At 47.1% G+C, this 13060-nt stretch overlaps 2 protein-coding genes across 5 annotated transcripts in view; both read left to right on the top strand.

The window, feature by feature from the left end:
* Positions 1-697: 697 nt before the first annotated feature.
* Gpr61 (G protein-coupled receptor 61) lies at positions 698-6829 on the top strand. 4 transcript variants are annotated; one of them, XR_008721409.1, is made up of 3 exons: positions 698-762; positions 3537-5684; positions 6315-6829. XR_008721409.1 is itself a non-coding variant. In XM_055618156.1 (2 exons), exon 2 carries the CDS (start codon positions 4096-4098, stop codon positions 5440-5442), a length of 1347 nt encoding a protein of 448 aa, XP_055474131.1. In that variant the 5' UTR covers positions 698-762; positions 3537-4095; the 3' UTR covers positions 5443-6829. The 4 variants fall into 4 exon arrangements, 2 of the variants coding, with proteins under 2 accessions (XP_055474131.1, XP_055474132.1); XR_008721410.1 differs by having other exon boundaries at positions 6112-6829; XM_055618156.1 differs by having other exon boundaries at positions 3537-6829.
* A 2962-nt stretch (positions 6830-9791) lies between these two features.
* The window catches only part of Gnai3 (G protein subunit alpha i3), a 40096-nt gene continuing 36827 nt past the window's right edge, over positions 9792-13060 (top strand). The window contains exon 1 of the mRNA XM_055618096.1: positions 9792-10043. Within this exon, the coding sequence (XP_055474071.1) occupies positions 9926-10043 (118 nt within the window). The 5' untranslated portion in view covers positions 9792-9925. The remainder of the gene's footprint in view (positions 10044-13060) is intronic.

The raw sequence follows: 13060 nt of genomic DNA, 5'->3' as shown, positions 1-13060 counted from the left end.
GAAGGGACCTCAGGAGATCTTACATTCCCCTGTCTTTATAAGCCCCAGAGCTTAAGCAAATAATAGAGGTGTGGTTTGGGTGGGGACAAGTGCAGGGTCAAGATGGCTTCCTCTTCAAATCCCACTGCTACTCATTCATCTGTCTACTATACAAATTTACCGATCCTAAAAGGAGTCAAACCATGGGTCAGCCGCTGGAGCCCTCCCAGGTTGAATCTTGGAGTTCTGGCTATGCACCCATCTGCCTACTACAGTAGCACCTTGGTGCTGGCATCATACAGAACCGCACAATGAACATTAAGGCTGTCAGAAACCTTGGGGTCATCTATCTCATAATACTATTGAGCAGATGAGAAACAAGGGCCAAATGGAAATGACTTGCCCAAGGTAACTCAGCTCTTAAGTGCCTGGGACTTTTTTTTTTTTTTTCATCAGGCTGATTGGGAGGGTTTCCCCTGCCTGCTTGCCATCAGCTGGCTCCTGGAAGCCTTTGAGATGCAGTCTAGATTCCTGAGAGAAACATGATTAACAGAGCTTCCTCGGCACTTTGCTTGGGAGCCCCGAGGCCCAGCTGTTTGCTCCAGAAGTGGCTCTAAAGGGCTGGTGGATAGCAGGAGGCCACTAGGACCCAGAAGCTCTCTGAGCATCCTGCTCTGCTGGCTGCCTCTCTCGGCTTACTGCAGTGGTTCAGGCTTCAGCAGCCTTGGAGAAGCATCAGCTGAGAGGAGCTATCACATAGGAGCTGGGAGCTGCTCAGCAAAGGTAGGAGTTGCCGACTAGGCCAGGATTGGGGGGCAGACCCAGGGCTTGGTGAGTGCTGCCTCACCTTACAGAAGGATGGCATCTCAAGGAGCAACCCACCCGGCCCTACGGTGGGCAGTTCTGTCAGAGGATGGGCTCCCAGGTGTCCCAAAGGTAGTGTTGGCGTGTGGGCATCTCTAAAGCCAAGGAAAAGGAGGTTGATCATCTCCTGCTGGCCAGAGTAACTCCATCCTGCAACAGACAGCATTCCCTGTCTGCCTTGCTGTGTGTCATACAGAGAGGTCCCCACATCCTAGAAACAGGCCCTTCGGCATTCCAGGATGATGGGCATCTGTGTCCTGGGCGTGGGCAGTTCTGCTAGGGAGAAAAATCTCCCCTGGCCTAAGAAGACCACATTCTTGCCTGAAGGTAGGCCAGGCTCTGATCCTTGGCACAGAAGCTCTGAATGTGAGACTCAGGTACATGTGAATCCCAACAACACCTCTGTGGCCCTGGGCTAGGCACGTGTGTATATGCTACATCCTGAGATGAGGACAGCTGCCACTTGACCATGGCCCTGTCAGAGGCCAGACTTCAGACCCTAGGCTGGCTGAGCCTTCCAGGTACTAAGGTCTGGAAGATGAGGAGGTGGTAGTAAAGGAAGCAGTGGGAGGGTGCAAGCATCTACTGAGGTGGAAGGCGTGATGACATGAGCTAGGAGTGGAGTCAGACTCCCTGGGTTTCCCCTATGAGGCAGTTACACCACAGCCCTCCCCTCTAAAAGCCTCCATCAATGAGAGAGTACCTAGTATCCAACTATATTGGTCTGTCTGTTACAAGGCAAATTGGAATCCTAGAATTTGACAAGACTTGGGGGTGGGGGAACTATGAGAAAGAAAGAAATATGCCTAGTGCTTTCTTGCCTAAGGCTCCATCATGGCTGCATAGCACCCCTGCATGTCCATGTGTCCACATGAAAACCATGTATGCCTTTCTCAGTCAGGGATTATAGCTGTGCCTTGCTGGATTGGACTCCTGCTATCTATCCACACATAGTGGACTCTTCCTTCTTTGGGCACCACATCTTTTAGGCCCCACTCCAAGGGAGGATGGAAGTGGAGAGTAAAGGGTAAAAGATGCAATCTCTAGGATTTCTTTCAGGCATTTTTTTTCCTGGTAGACTGTCTTATGAGACTCTGACATCTCCCTGGAGAGAGGTATGTCTCTAGGCAGTTGTCCAAAGTTAGGGAAGCCGCAAATCCAGGAGTCTGGGCTATCCTCCTCAGAGAGAATCCCCTGGCTGGCACACAGATAACTGACTGAATATTTCAGGAGTTTGTACTCCGGGGCCAGGATTCAATTAGTCAACTTGAGTCTGATTCAACTCAAGAGAATTGCACTGAACACCTAAGGCATGCGTGACATGTTAGAAGTTGGATTACGCCAAAATTATTATAAAATAATTTTGAGAGGAGTGGGGCTCTGGAAAGTTATGTGGTTCTCTTCACTGCAGCTGTAGAAATGATAAGTTTTTTTAAGGGCAGAAACCACCAGGTGCTCCCCATCCCAGAAACTCACAGAGTAGCAAAATGTTATATGTAGAAAGCTTGCCAGTCTTGTGGTCCAGCCCTCCCATTTCACAGTTGTACAAAGTGTGGCCCAGAAAAACTTTTAACTTGTCTATGGAATGGCCAGCAGACGTGGCATGTCTATGGCTTGTCTCTAGACTGTGTAACTCAGCATACTGTATTGAGGGTTTATATACATATATGCTAATCATTAGTTAATAACTAATGATTATTAATTATATTAGTTATTGAGGGTTGATGTATGTTAATTACACTGGGGACAATCTGTTTCAATTATATGCAGACTTAATGTGGATAACGACATAATAAACAGATGTGACCTGTCACTTGATGGGGAGATCTGGGAGGTGATGATTTGGTCTGGCTTTCTCTCCTTTCTGTGTACCCAATTCTATAACTGCAGTCCTCCACCCTGCCCCTCAACACCTTCATCCTTTTTACATGGACATTCACGCTCACCCTTTGTCATGTGATCATGGGAAGAGGTCAGAACCAAGACAGCTTTGGGGTGAGCAATCCTTGCTTAGTGGCAGGAACCTGGGAAATGGGGCTGCTGCTCTCCCACCAGCCAGAATACCACAGCCCTGAGAAGCCATAGAGTAGGTAGAGAAGGACAGCTTTCAAATGGCATGTGTCCCCTGGCCATGGGAGTTCAGGAGCAGATGAGCTGGCGTTCCTTGCAGCTGGGCATCTGGTCTTCACTGCAGCTTCCTCGGCATTCCCAAACTGGCAGCTCTTTGTTTTGGGAGTGATGATGTCAGTAGGGACTGAAGTGCAGCTGTTCTTTCTAGGTGATGGTGGGAGATGTTGGCAGGGTCTGTTCAAGTTCAGCGATGATTTACTGAAAGCCTGCTGTACTCTAGTTGATATGGAGGCTGCTTTCCCCGCATAGACCGGCATGGTGGGCAAAAGAACCGTCCCTGAAGGCAGACTACTCTGAGCTTGCCTCTCCTGAGCTGCGTGATCTTAGGTATGCTCCTTAACTTCTCCAGGCTGCAGGTCTATCTGTGGAGAGATGGAGGTCATACCGTCTGTCTCCTGGGATCGTGTGAGGATGGAGGTGAGCTGAGGGACCTGGAGTGCTTAGGGCAGGGCCCGGAGTGTGTCCCGAGCACCATGTAAACCCTTATTGTGCAGGATTAGTACTGCAACCAGACCTGACCCTGCGAGCAGTTACGAAATAGGTGTTATCTCTTCCTTTTGCAGATGCCTTCATGAGGAAACTGGAGCCCAGAAGAGTTGCACAGTTAGTAACACCTGGAACCAGAAGCTGAATCTTAGGCTCCTTCTGCTCCCCATTCTGATGAAAAATCAGAAAATCCACACAAGCAACCCTAAAGCCGGATCGCTGTCCTAGAGCAAAGCAGGACATTGGAGGAGGCTGACAGAACTTTAGGATTGCCCTCAAAAGGGAAGAGAAACATGGAGAAGTAGAAAAGAAAGCGGCAAAAGAGGTACCAGCGGTCACCCAGAAGGCGGCTTAGGAGTATGTGAGGATCCCTCCCATCACCAGGGCTGACCCTGGGGCTACCTCTGGACAGAAACTGGACATGAGTTCCTGAGTTCAGAGCTGCCTGTCCTGGTGCTCTGTCCACACAGGGGCCCAGCTTGGAAGGCTGGGGACAAGAGCCTGCCTTACAGGCTCCAGCAGAAGGCCCCCAGCGAGATTGGGAAGCCTGAGCCTGGGCTTACATCCCAGGGTCGTGGAGTAGGATGGGGGATGGGCCTGTAGTAGGAAGTGCCCTGGGTGTCCTCTTTCGGCCCCATGGAGTCCTCACCCATCCCCCAGTCATCAGGAAATTCGTCCACTTTGGGAAGGGCCCTTCAAACCCCAGGTCCCTCTACTGCCAGCGGGGTCCCAGAGTTGGGACTACGGGACGTGGCTTCAGAATCTGTGGCTCTCTTCTTCATGCTGCTGCTGGACCTCACTGCTGTGGCCGGCAATGCCGCTGTGATGGCTGTTATTGCCAAAACGCCTGCCCTCCGAAAATTCGTTTTCGTCTTCCATCTCTGTCTGGTGGACCTGCTGGCTGCCCTGACCCTCATGCCCCTGGCCATGCTCTCCAGCTCTGCCCTCTTTGACCATGCCCTTTTTGGGGAGGTGGCCTGCCGCCTCTACCTGTTCCTGAGCGTTTGCTTTGTCAGCCTGGCCATCCTTTCGGTGTCTGCCATTAACGTGGAGCGCTACTATTATGTGGTCCACCCTATGCGCTACGAGGTGCGCATGACATTGGGGCTGGTGGCCTCCGTGCTGGTGGGCGTGTGGGTAAAGGCCCTGGCCATGGCTTCTGTGCCAGTGTTGGGAAAGGTCTACTGGGAGGAAGGAGCTCCCAGCGCTAACCCAGGCTGTTCTCTCCAATGGAGCCATAGTGCCTACTGCCAGCTTTTTGTGGTAGTCTTTGCTGTCCTTTACTTCTTGCTGCCCTTGATCCTGATCTTTGTGGTCTACTGCAGCATGTTCCGAGTGGCTCGCGTGGCTGCCATGCAACACGGGCCGCTGCCCACGTGGATGGAGACGCCCCGGCAACGCTCCGAGTCTCTCAGTAGCCGCTCCACTATGGTCACCAGCTCTGGGGCTCAGCAGACCACCCCACACCGGACGTTTGGGGGTGGGAAGGCAGCAGTGGTTCTCTTGGCTGTAGGGGGACAGTTCCTGCTCTGTTGGTTACCCTACTTCTCTTTCCATCTCTACGTTGCCCTGAGCGCTCAGCCCATTTCAACAGGACAGGTGGAGAATGTGGTGACCTGGATTGGCTACTTTTGCTTCACTTCCAACCCTTTTTTCTATGGATGTCTCAACCGTCAGATCCGGGGAGAGCTTAGCAAACAGTTTGTGTGCTTCTTCAAGGCAGCTCCAGAGGAGGAGCTGAGGCTGCCTAGTCGGGAGGGCTCCATTGAGGAGAATTTCCTGCAGTTCCTTCAGGGGACCTCTGAGAACTGGGTTTCCCGGCCCCTGCCCAGCCCTAAGCAGGAGCCACCACCTGCTGTTGACTTTCGAATCCCAGGCCAGATTGCTGAGGAGACCTCGGAGTTCCTGGAGCAGCAGCTCACCAGCGACATCATGTCGGACAGCTACCTCCGTCCTGCCCCCTCACCAAGGCTGGAGTCATGATGGACCCTTGGAGAGAAATAAGGCTTGGGGCTGGTTTACGATCTCATGGACTGCTTTTCCAGTTGGCTGGGGTTTGGGCTGGGGTCTCTGGACTTAGCTTTTGCTTGGTGTTTCCTGGGTCAGGACCAGAGCCATCAGGATGGACAATGTGGCAAAAGCCTTGGACTTGGATGTGATCTTTGACTATTGGGGGAGGGAACCTGGGTATGGTGAGACGGTGATGAGAGAAAAGGGTCACAAAGGTGAGGTAAAGCCTTTCTACCAGTGAACTTTTCATGCCTCAGGAAACAGGGAAACTTCCTAAGGGTAGGCGCTGGAGCAGCAGGCTAGGAGAAGTTACTGTAGGGACCACTGAGGTTTACTTCTTTCCAGTATAATAGAGTAATACTTACACTGAACCAAGGTAAGACAATGGCCTACATCTTCTCAGTTGCTTACGAGGTTTAAAAAGAACAAAACTACCCAAGTGTTTCCATGAGTTAATAGATCCCTTTTTAAAAGTTAATCTGTAAGATTTCTCTTAAACCGAAGAGAAAAGAGAAGATGTGTGGGGTGAAGTCTTTCCTGAATTTGGCCAGCAGCAAGGAAAACTGCAGTTAGGGTAGTGGAGTAGGAGACAGAAAAAAATGTTCTGCAGCTCTCTCCTATTCTTCTCTTTCCTGCATGCAGGAGATCAAGTGTGGGTCCTGATCACAGCAGAGACAAGTGTGAGAAAGGATGCCTCTTTCCTCCCTGTCTTTTGAGTAACTAGAGTGACTGGGGGGTCAGAGAGATGAGGGTGGGTGTTAGTCTTTGAATTGATAAAGTGGCTGGATACAGAAAGGTCAGGTAAATTACTCTGATCAATAATACTGCCAATCTTTTCTTTCCAGGACTGGCCTCCTTGATCTCTCTCCTCATGGCAGTGACCCACTTCCAGCCCCCTGGACAATCGGGTACAAGAGACTAAGGTCGGGCACGGGAAGGGTGGGGTTTCCATAGTCCATGAAATGCCTCCCTGCTCTCATTCATTGCTCTCAAAATTAGCTTCTGTGATAAAGACTTAACTGTCTCCTACCTGCAGCCCTAGGTTGGAGAGAGGGCAGAGAGTTGGGCTTTGCTGTTTATTGATTAAGACTACAGGAACCATGTTGGTTAGTATCAGTGATGGTATTTTCAATGGAGAGGGATTGACTGCAAGCTGGATAGGCTACCTATCTGGGTCCTGTCCATTCCACTTCTCTCAGTCGAATACTAAAGGGTCAAGGTTGATCCAGAGGGTGATGTGTCTACATCTGAACAAATTTCTTGTTAATTGGACATCAAAGGGGGAAAGAGGGTTGGGGTGGAGTGGTTTCCCCTTTGAACAACTAATAAATTTTATGATAAAAAGTTATATTAATATCAATACTGACTCCTTCAGTTCTATTCAATGCACAAATAGCTGAACACCAACATTCTATGCGACACACAGATGATGTGTGGACTCTGCTTTTAAGGAGTTCACAATCTAACTTGATCAGATATTCTGTATTTTTGTAGAGCATTTAGGTCTGATAAGGTTTATAGTATGGAGAATATATCCATGGTTCTGCCTTCTGAGAATTCATTGAAGTGACACATAGAGACCCCCTGCTTGTCGTTAAAGGTGTGGGGAATATAAACAAAACTCTTTAGCGAAGAAAATAACCTATTAAATAAAACTGGGCAAACAGCGTTTTCCCTTTTGGATTAGGTGAATTTCCAAGTTTCTTCCTATCATTTGTGTATTCTTCTAGTCTAGTGTCTGTTCCACTGAGGAAATCTCTTAGAAATGAGAGTCCTTTTAACTTCAAAGCTATTTCTTTTTCTTTTGAAATAAATCCATGCTTGAGAAATCTCCTTCCTACTATATCATAAGGGAAAAACTTTCATATATATTAATCCACCAATCAGCTGGTAGATCCAGAAACTGTCCAGTAGATGGCAGTGTGAGCTCAGAAGAAACAGGAAAGGTACTTAGGGTAATTGTGTGTGTGTGTGTGTGTGTGTGTGTGTGTGTGTGTGTGTGTTAAACATTGCTTGGCAGCCATTTTGTTAATTTTTTTTTTTTTTTTACTTAGACCTCCAACCCTTGCTTTACATAAAAAGGAACTTTTAAGTACAAGGAGATTTCTAATTCATACTGAAATAACTTGACGGTGAGATCTTGCTGCCATTAACTAATAATTACCATTCCTCCCCTTCCCCCACCTTCTGTTGTAGGAACAGATCATAAAAGAAGTAAAAATTTCCCTTTATAACAAAGGGAACGTTCCTCACAACTTTTGCTATGACCACCTTCCAGGAATTTTCTACTCACTGAGACTGATTGGTAAAGTTCAGTATATAATCCTTAGCTTTTTTTTTTTTTTAATTTAAGAAACTTGTTTATTTATGTGTTTTTGTTTTTTTTTTTTTAATGTAGGAGTGTTCTGTCTGCATGTACACCTGCATGACAGAAGAGGGCATCACATTTCTTTATAGGTGGTTGTGAGCCACCATGTGGTTGCTGCAAATTGAACTCAGGAAGAGCAGCCAGTGTTCTTAACCACTGAGCCATTTCACCAACCCCAATCCTTAGCTAGTTCTTTTTTTTTTTTTTTTTAAGATTTATTTATTTATTTCATTATGTATACAATGTTCTGCCTGCATGTACATCTGAACACCAGAAGAGGGCACTAGATCTCATTATAGATGGTTGTGAGCCACCACGTGGTTGCTGGGAATTGAACTCATGACCTCTGGAAGAGCAAGCAGTGCTCCTAACCTCTGAGCCGTCTCTCTAGCCCCCAATCCTTAGCTCTTAAAAGCTGTTCCTGTGCAAAACCTCCCTTAAAAGCTGAGGAAACAATAGGATGAGACAATCATCCTGTCAGTTATTTTTGCCTACGTCTTGGTATTGAGATAGAAACTTTCTGTTGCCAGGTGTCCCTAAGCAATCCCTTTGAGAGGCCTGGTAGAAAAGGGGGCACAGTTGAAAGTAGGCAGGTATGTTTACCGTGTGGATATGGAAAGCCACTTAATTCCTCTGAGCCTATTTCCTCATCGGTGACAATGGGGATCAATATTACCTACCTCACAAGGTTGTTGTGAGGATTAAGAGATGAGACATGGAAATGCCAAGCCATACCTGGCAAACAGATACTCACTAAATGTTGTACTTCCCCTTGCCTTCTGAGCCCTTTCCCCCAGAAGTGATCGTAAAGGAAAAGCAGCCTCTTTCTTTTTAATGGTCATTAGGAAATGAGTGGAAATTCAGCCTAGGAATTGATAAGCATTATGGTGAAGTGGATGAGGTTAATCGTCTAATTAAATAGTTCTAATTAATTACTTTTCACTGAAATGACTTTTCTGTTGGGGATTTTAAGATTTTGTATTTTAAGTTTAGCTTGTACTGGAGAAAGGTTTTAAATTTCAGGGGAAGGTTTCAATGGCTGCAAAAAGATCCCCTTCCTAAAACGTGAGTGAGTGGTGAGTCACTGTGGCCATTTGACAGTAAAGGTACTTTAGGATTACCTTCACAGGGCTATGATTTACAAATCTTCAGGTGGTACTACAGAGGCACCTTTTACTAAACCCTCCTTTTTCTGTGGTTATAACGTAGGAACTCTTGTTAGATTAACGATGATGCGCTGGTTTGCTTCTGGGTATTGGACTAAGGACCTAATGTAGAGCCGTCGTTTAAGTTGGAGAAAGGGAAGCATGGAAATGTTATAGCTACACCCGTTTTTCATGTTCTACTACTTGCTAGCAGTCGAGCGATCCTTTGCCAACATAGGAGTGCCAGGCAAATGTACAGCTTACAGAATTTCATACGGGGTAGCAGAAGGACTAAGACATAACTTTTTAAGAGCAGGAGACTATGCCTAGCCTTGGCACAATGGGTGGTAGCGTGAGGAATGGATGAAAACCCAGGCGCAAAGATCAGACCGAGACAACTTTGGCGGAAGTTTCCAACACTCGGCTTTGGGCACAGACCCGGGCTCCACATCACAGATCAACAAGATTTTTCTGGAAAGGGAGTCTTTCCCCAGGTGAATTTCCCGGGGGGCCTGTGAGCTCTCATTTAGGAATCCGGTCCTCATCGCCAAACCTCCTGTGCGTCCTCAAGAGGGCACCGCGAGCTGGAAGTCCGCTTTTTCTACACTTGGAATGCAAAGCCCAAGAAACTAAGAAGTAAAAGGGCTGTAGGGCTGGGAGGTGCGGAGCGACAAAGCTCCACCGCTCCGCGCGCAAGGACAGTCTCTCGAGGACTTCCGCTTTCCGTACCTCCACCGCCTCCCACCGCCGCAGAGCTCGGAGCGGTAACGGCCGCCGGGCGTCGCCGGAAGTGTCGTAAACAGCAGATATCCGGTTCTTCCGGGCGCTCGGGGAGCTGACGGAGAAGGCCACCGCCCAGCAGAAGACGCGTCTCCGCCGGTGGAGTCGCGGTTCCCGCGGTGTGTGAGTGAGCCAGGGCCCGGTCCCCTCTCCCGCCGCCGCCATGGGCTGCACGTTGAGCGCCGAGGACAAGGCGGCGGTGGAGCGGAGCAAGATGATCGACCGCAACTTGCGGGAGGACGGGGAGAAGGCGGCCAAAGAAGTGAAGCTGCTGCTGCTCGGTGAGGGGCTGGGGGCGGAGCTGGAGCGCTAGATCCCGGGAGCCCGGCCCGGGAGTAGCCCGGGCTCGGAGGGGTCTGACCAGGCTGGCAGAAAGGACCCCAAAGGGACCGGGAGGGAATGCCCGGCACGGGGCGGGTGCTGGGGTTGGTGATCGAGGTCCCGGAAGGCGTGGGGATTTCAGGTTGGAGAGGGTGTAACCCGGAGAGTGTGGAGCTCTGAGGCTGTGTTAGGAATCCGGGAAAGGCTCGTGAAGGGAGGGACCGATGTTAGGGAGGTCTCACGTTGGATTGGGACGTGTCAAGGAGGGTAGTGTATGGGGTCGGGTGGGCCTGTCCAGGGTTTGTGTGAGTTTGATTCTTGATGGCAAGCTAGTACAGAGGGGTCACGTAAAGAACCTGCGCTGTTTGTAAAAGAACGCACGTCTTTTTGCACTGTTAGTAAGGTGGATTGTCCGGGAACGTAAAGGGGTAGGGCGGGTAAAGTAAATGACAAGTCCTTCGGTATAAAAGGACAGACCTTGGGTGCCGATGCCGGCTGTACTTTTTCAAATTTTTCAATCTTTTATTTTTTTTCCCCTTGAGTTTCTGTAACTCCTATTTTTATTAAAGGGATAGGGATGGTGTAAGCTGAGGAAACTGAATGAATGCCATCTTTGAGGTTGGTGATAGAGGACAGTAGATTACAGCAGGGACGATTTAGAAGTGATGTGCATTGGGAATAGAGTTAGTATAGGATAACATATGGAATGGAACATATTTACCATGAAGATTGCGGTAAGTTTGGGGGAAGTTTTTTTTATTGGGGTTTTCAAAATAAAAATACTGGCTTCCAGACTACAGCGTGTTGCTTTATACTCAGGTGGCTTTTATATAGTGTTAGTCAGGATAATTTAGTTTTAAACTTTGATAGGCCCAGTAAAGTCATATGAAATTTTCTGCCATTATCCTACCAGTAAATCCAGCTGTATTCATTATTCATATTTTTGGGGAATGTTTTAGATCAGAATAAGTATGAGTCACAGGTTCTGTAAGCACCAGAACTTTTTCGGTAAATTGAATCCCGGGAAATCATTGTAGAGTTCCATATTCACTTTGTATAGCTCCAGAGGACAGACACACCCACCATAACCTCAGAGCGCCCTTGTGCTTGAAGATGTGCTGGGTGCTTGTTTGTATATTGTGGAAGCTCTAAGTGGTGACTCTGATATGAGGAAAAAGTGGAGTTGGAGCTTCCAGAAGATACGAATTCAAATCATGGTTCCGGACTGCCAGTGTCTGTAGAACAGGCATCTTCTGTGAATGAACATGGTTTCTGGTACTTAGCAGGTACTTAAGTATTTCCTGTTAGCCAACCAGCTTGATCAACCTTGTGCTGGATGTTGGTTCACGGGAGCCTTTTGGAGCGATAAAAACACACTTGTCAGTTTCCTTCTCTGCGTTAATTTTTGTGTATTGAGACAATATCACTATGCATCTTTGGCTGGCCTCCATCCTCCAACAGTCAGCTTCCCCAGTGCTAGATTACAGCATATATCACCATATCAGTGACATTAGCATTTTCTATATTGATCAATCAATTGTGAAATTAAAGATGTATTCTCACCTTCTGTGATTTGATTTATATTGACCATTGAAAAAAACGGGCAAGCACTATCGAAATATCTGGAAAACTCCTTATTCGAGGCCTTTATTTCCTTTAATTAAGAAAAAATTAAACACACAGTATCTCACAGAATTTGGAAAGTTTAAATAAAGCTCAAAGTACTAAAACATTTGTTTTTAATTTTTACCAGCTTTTTTTTTTAAGCTTTTTGTTTTGTTTTGGGAGAATCTTGTCCTCAAAATTCATAAAAAAGGTTTCCCCCCCTCAGGATTTTTTTTTACGACAGTGTTTTGAGCAAATGAAACCAATAAATTGAAATAGGTCACAGAAACAGCTTGTCTTACCTGAGCAGTGTCCTAATGCGGTCTTTCATGGGACTGAAGACCGTGCTTCAACGGTTAAGAGCACTTGGTGTTCTTACAGAGGACCTGGGGTAGGCTCTCAGTGCCCACGTGGTTTACAGCCATCTGTAGGCCTGTCTGTGGTACATACATATAGATGCAGAGTGAATTAAACATTCAGACACATAAAATTAATAATTCTAACACACACACACACACACACACACACACCCTTCCTGAGAAAAGGTTTCTCTCTGGCTGTCCTGGACTTGCTTTGTAGGCCAGGCTGGCCTCGAACTCACATTGATCTGCCTGCCTCTGCCTCCCTGAGCGCTGGGGCTAAAGCCATGCGCCACCAAACCTGGCTTCCTAAGAACTTTAAAAAATGATCTTTCATGATATTTCTTTACGTAAAATTTACGTATATGGTATTCCAATTATCCCCTTATTTTTTTGGCTGCGGAAAGTTTCCTTTGGTACATGTAAACCATTTTACTTCAGTACTATGAGGCTATTTGATTTAGTTTAAACTGAAATCTACTTCTCTTGTTTCTACTGGTTCATATATTTTCTTTCTTTTGTGGCTGTAGTGATTAGCAGCATGGACTTTGAATTCAGAATGCTTCAAATTCTAATTTGTGTTTACTTGCTGTAACCTTAGGAAAGTCATTTCCATTTGCTTCAGTTTCTTAACCCCTTCTCCCCGCCACACACACAGGCAGGGTTTTTCTTTGTAGCCTTGGCTATCCTGAACTTGCTAGACCAGGCTGGCCTGGAACTCACAAGAGATCCGTCTGCCTCTGCCTCCCTGAGTGCTGGTCTTATAGGCAGGTACCAATGTGCCTGGCTAGTTTAAGTTAGAGAAAGTAGATATTCTTTAGAATTGGTAGGAGGATTAAATATGGTAGTAATATAAAGCAAAACATATCCAGCAAAATTAACTGTTATAGTTAAAAGTCAGTGTTACAAAAGTACTATAGAAGTTCAAGTGAATAAGTATAGGCTTAATTACTAAGGAAGACTTCAGGATTGTAATTCCTCCTTTGGTTTGGATTTCCTTTAGATAGATCTTG

The sequence above is a fragment of the Psammomys obesus genome, unplaced genomic scaffold (genome assembly GCF_907164565.1).
Source record: "Psammomys obesus unplaced genomic scaffold, mPsaObe1.curated_primary_1811, whole genome shotgun sequence".
Taxonomy (NCBI): Eukaryota; Metazoa; Chordata; class Mammalia; order Rodentia; family Muridae; genus Psammomys; species Psammomys obesus.
The sequence above is the reverse complement of the archived record's forward strand: the minus strand, read 5'-3'. Positions and strand labels throughout refer to the sequence as shown.

What these genes read in the sequence shown, in the direction of transcription:
- Gpr61 (XM_055618156.1), top strand. Translation starts at nt 4,096, where the DNA reads ATGGAGTCCTCACCCATCCCCCAGTCATCAGGAAATTCGTCCACTTTG.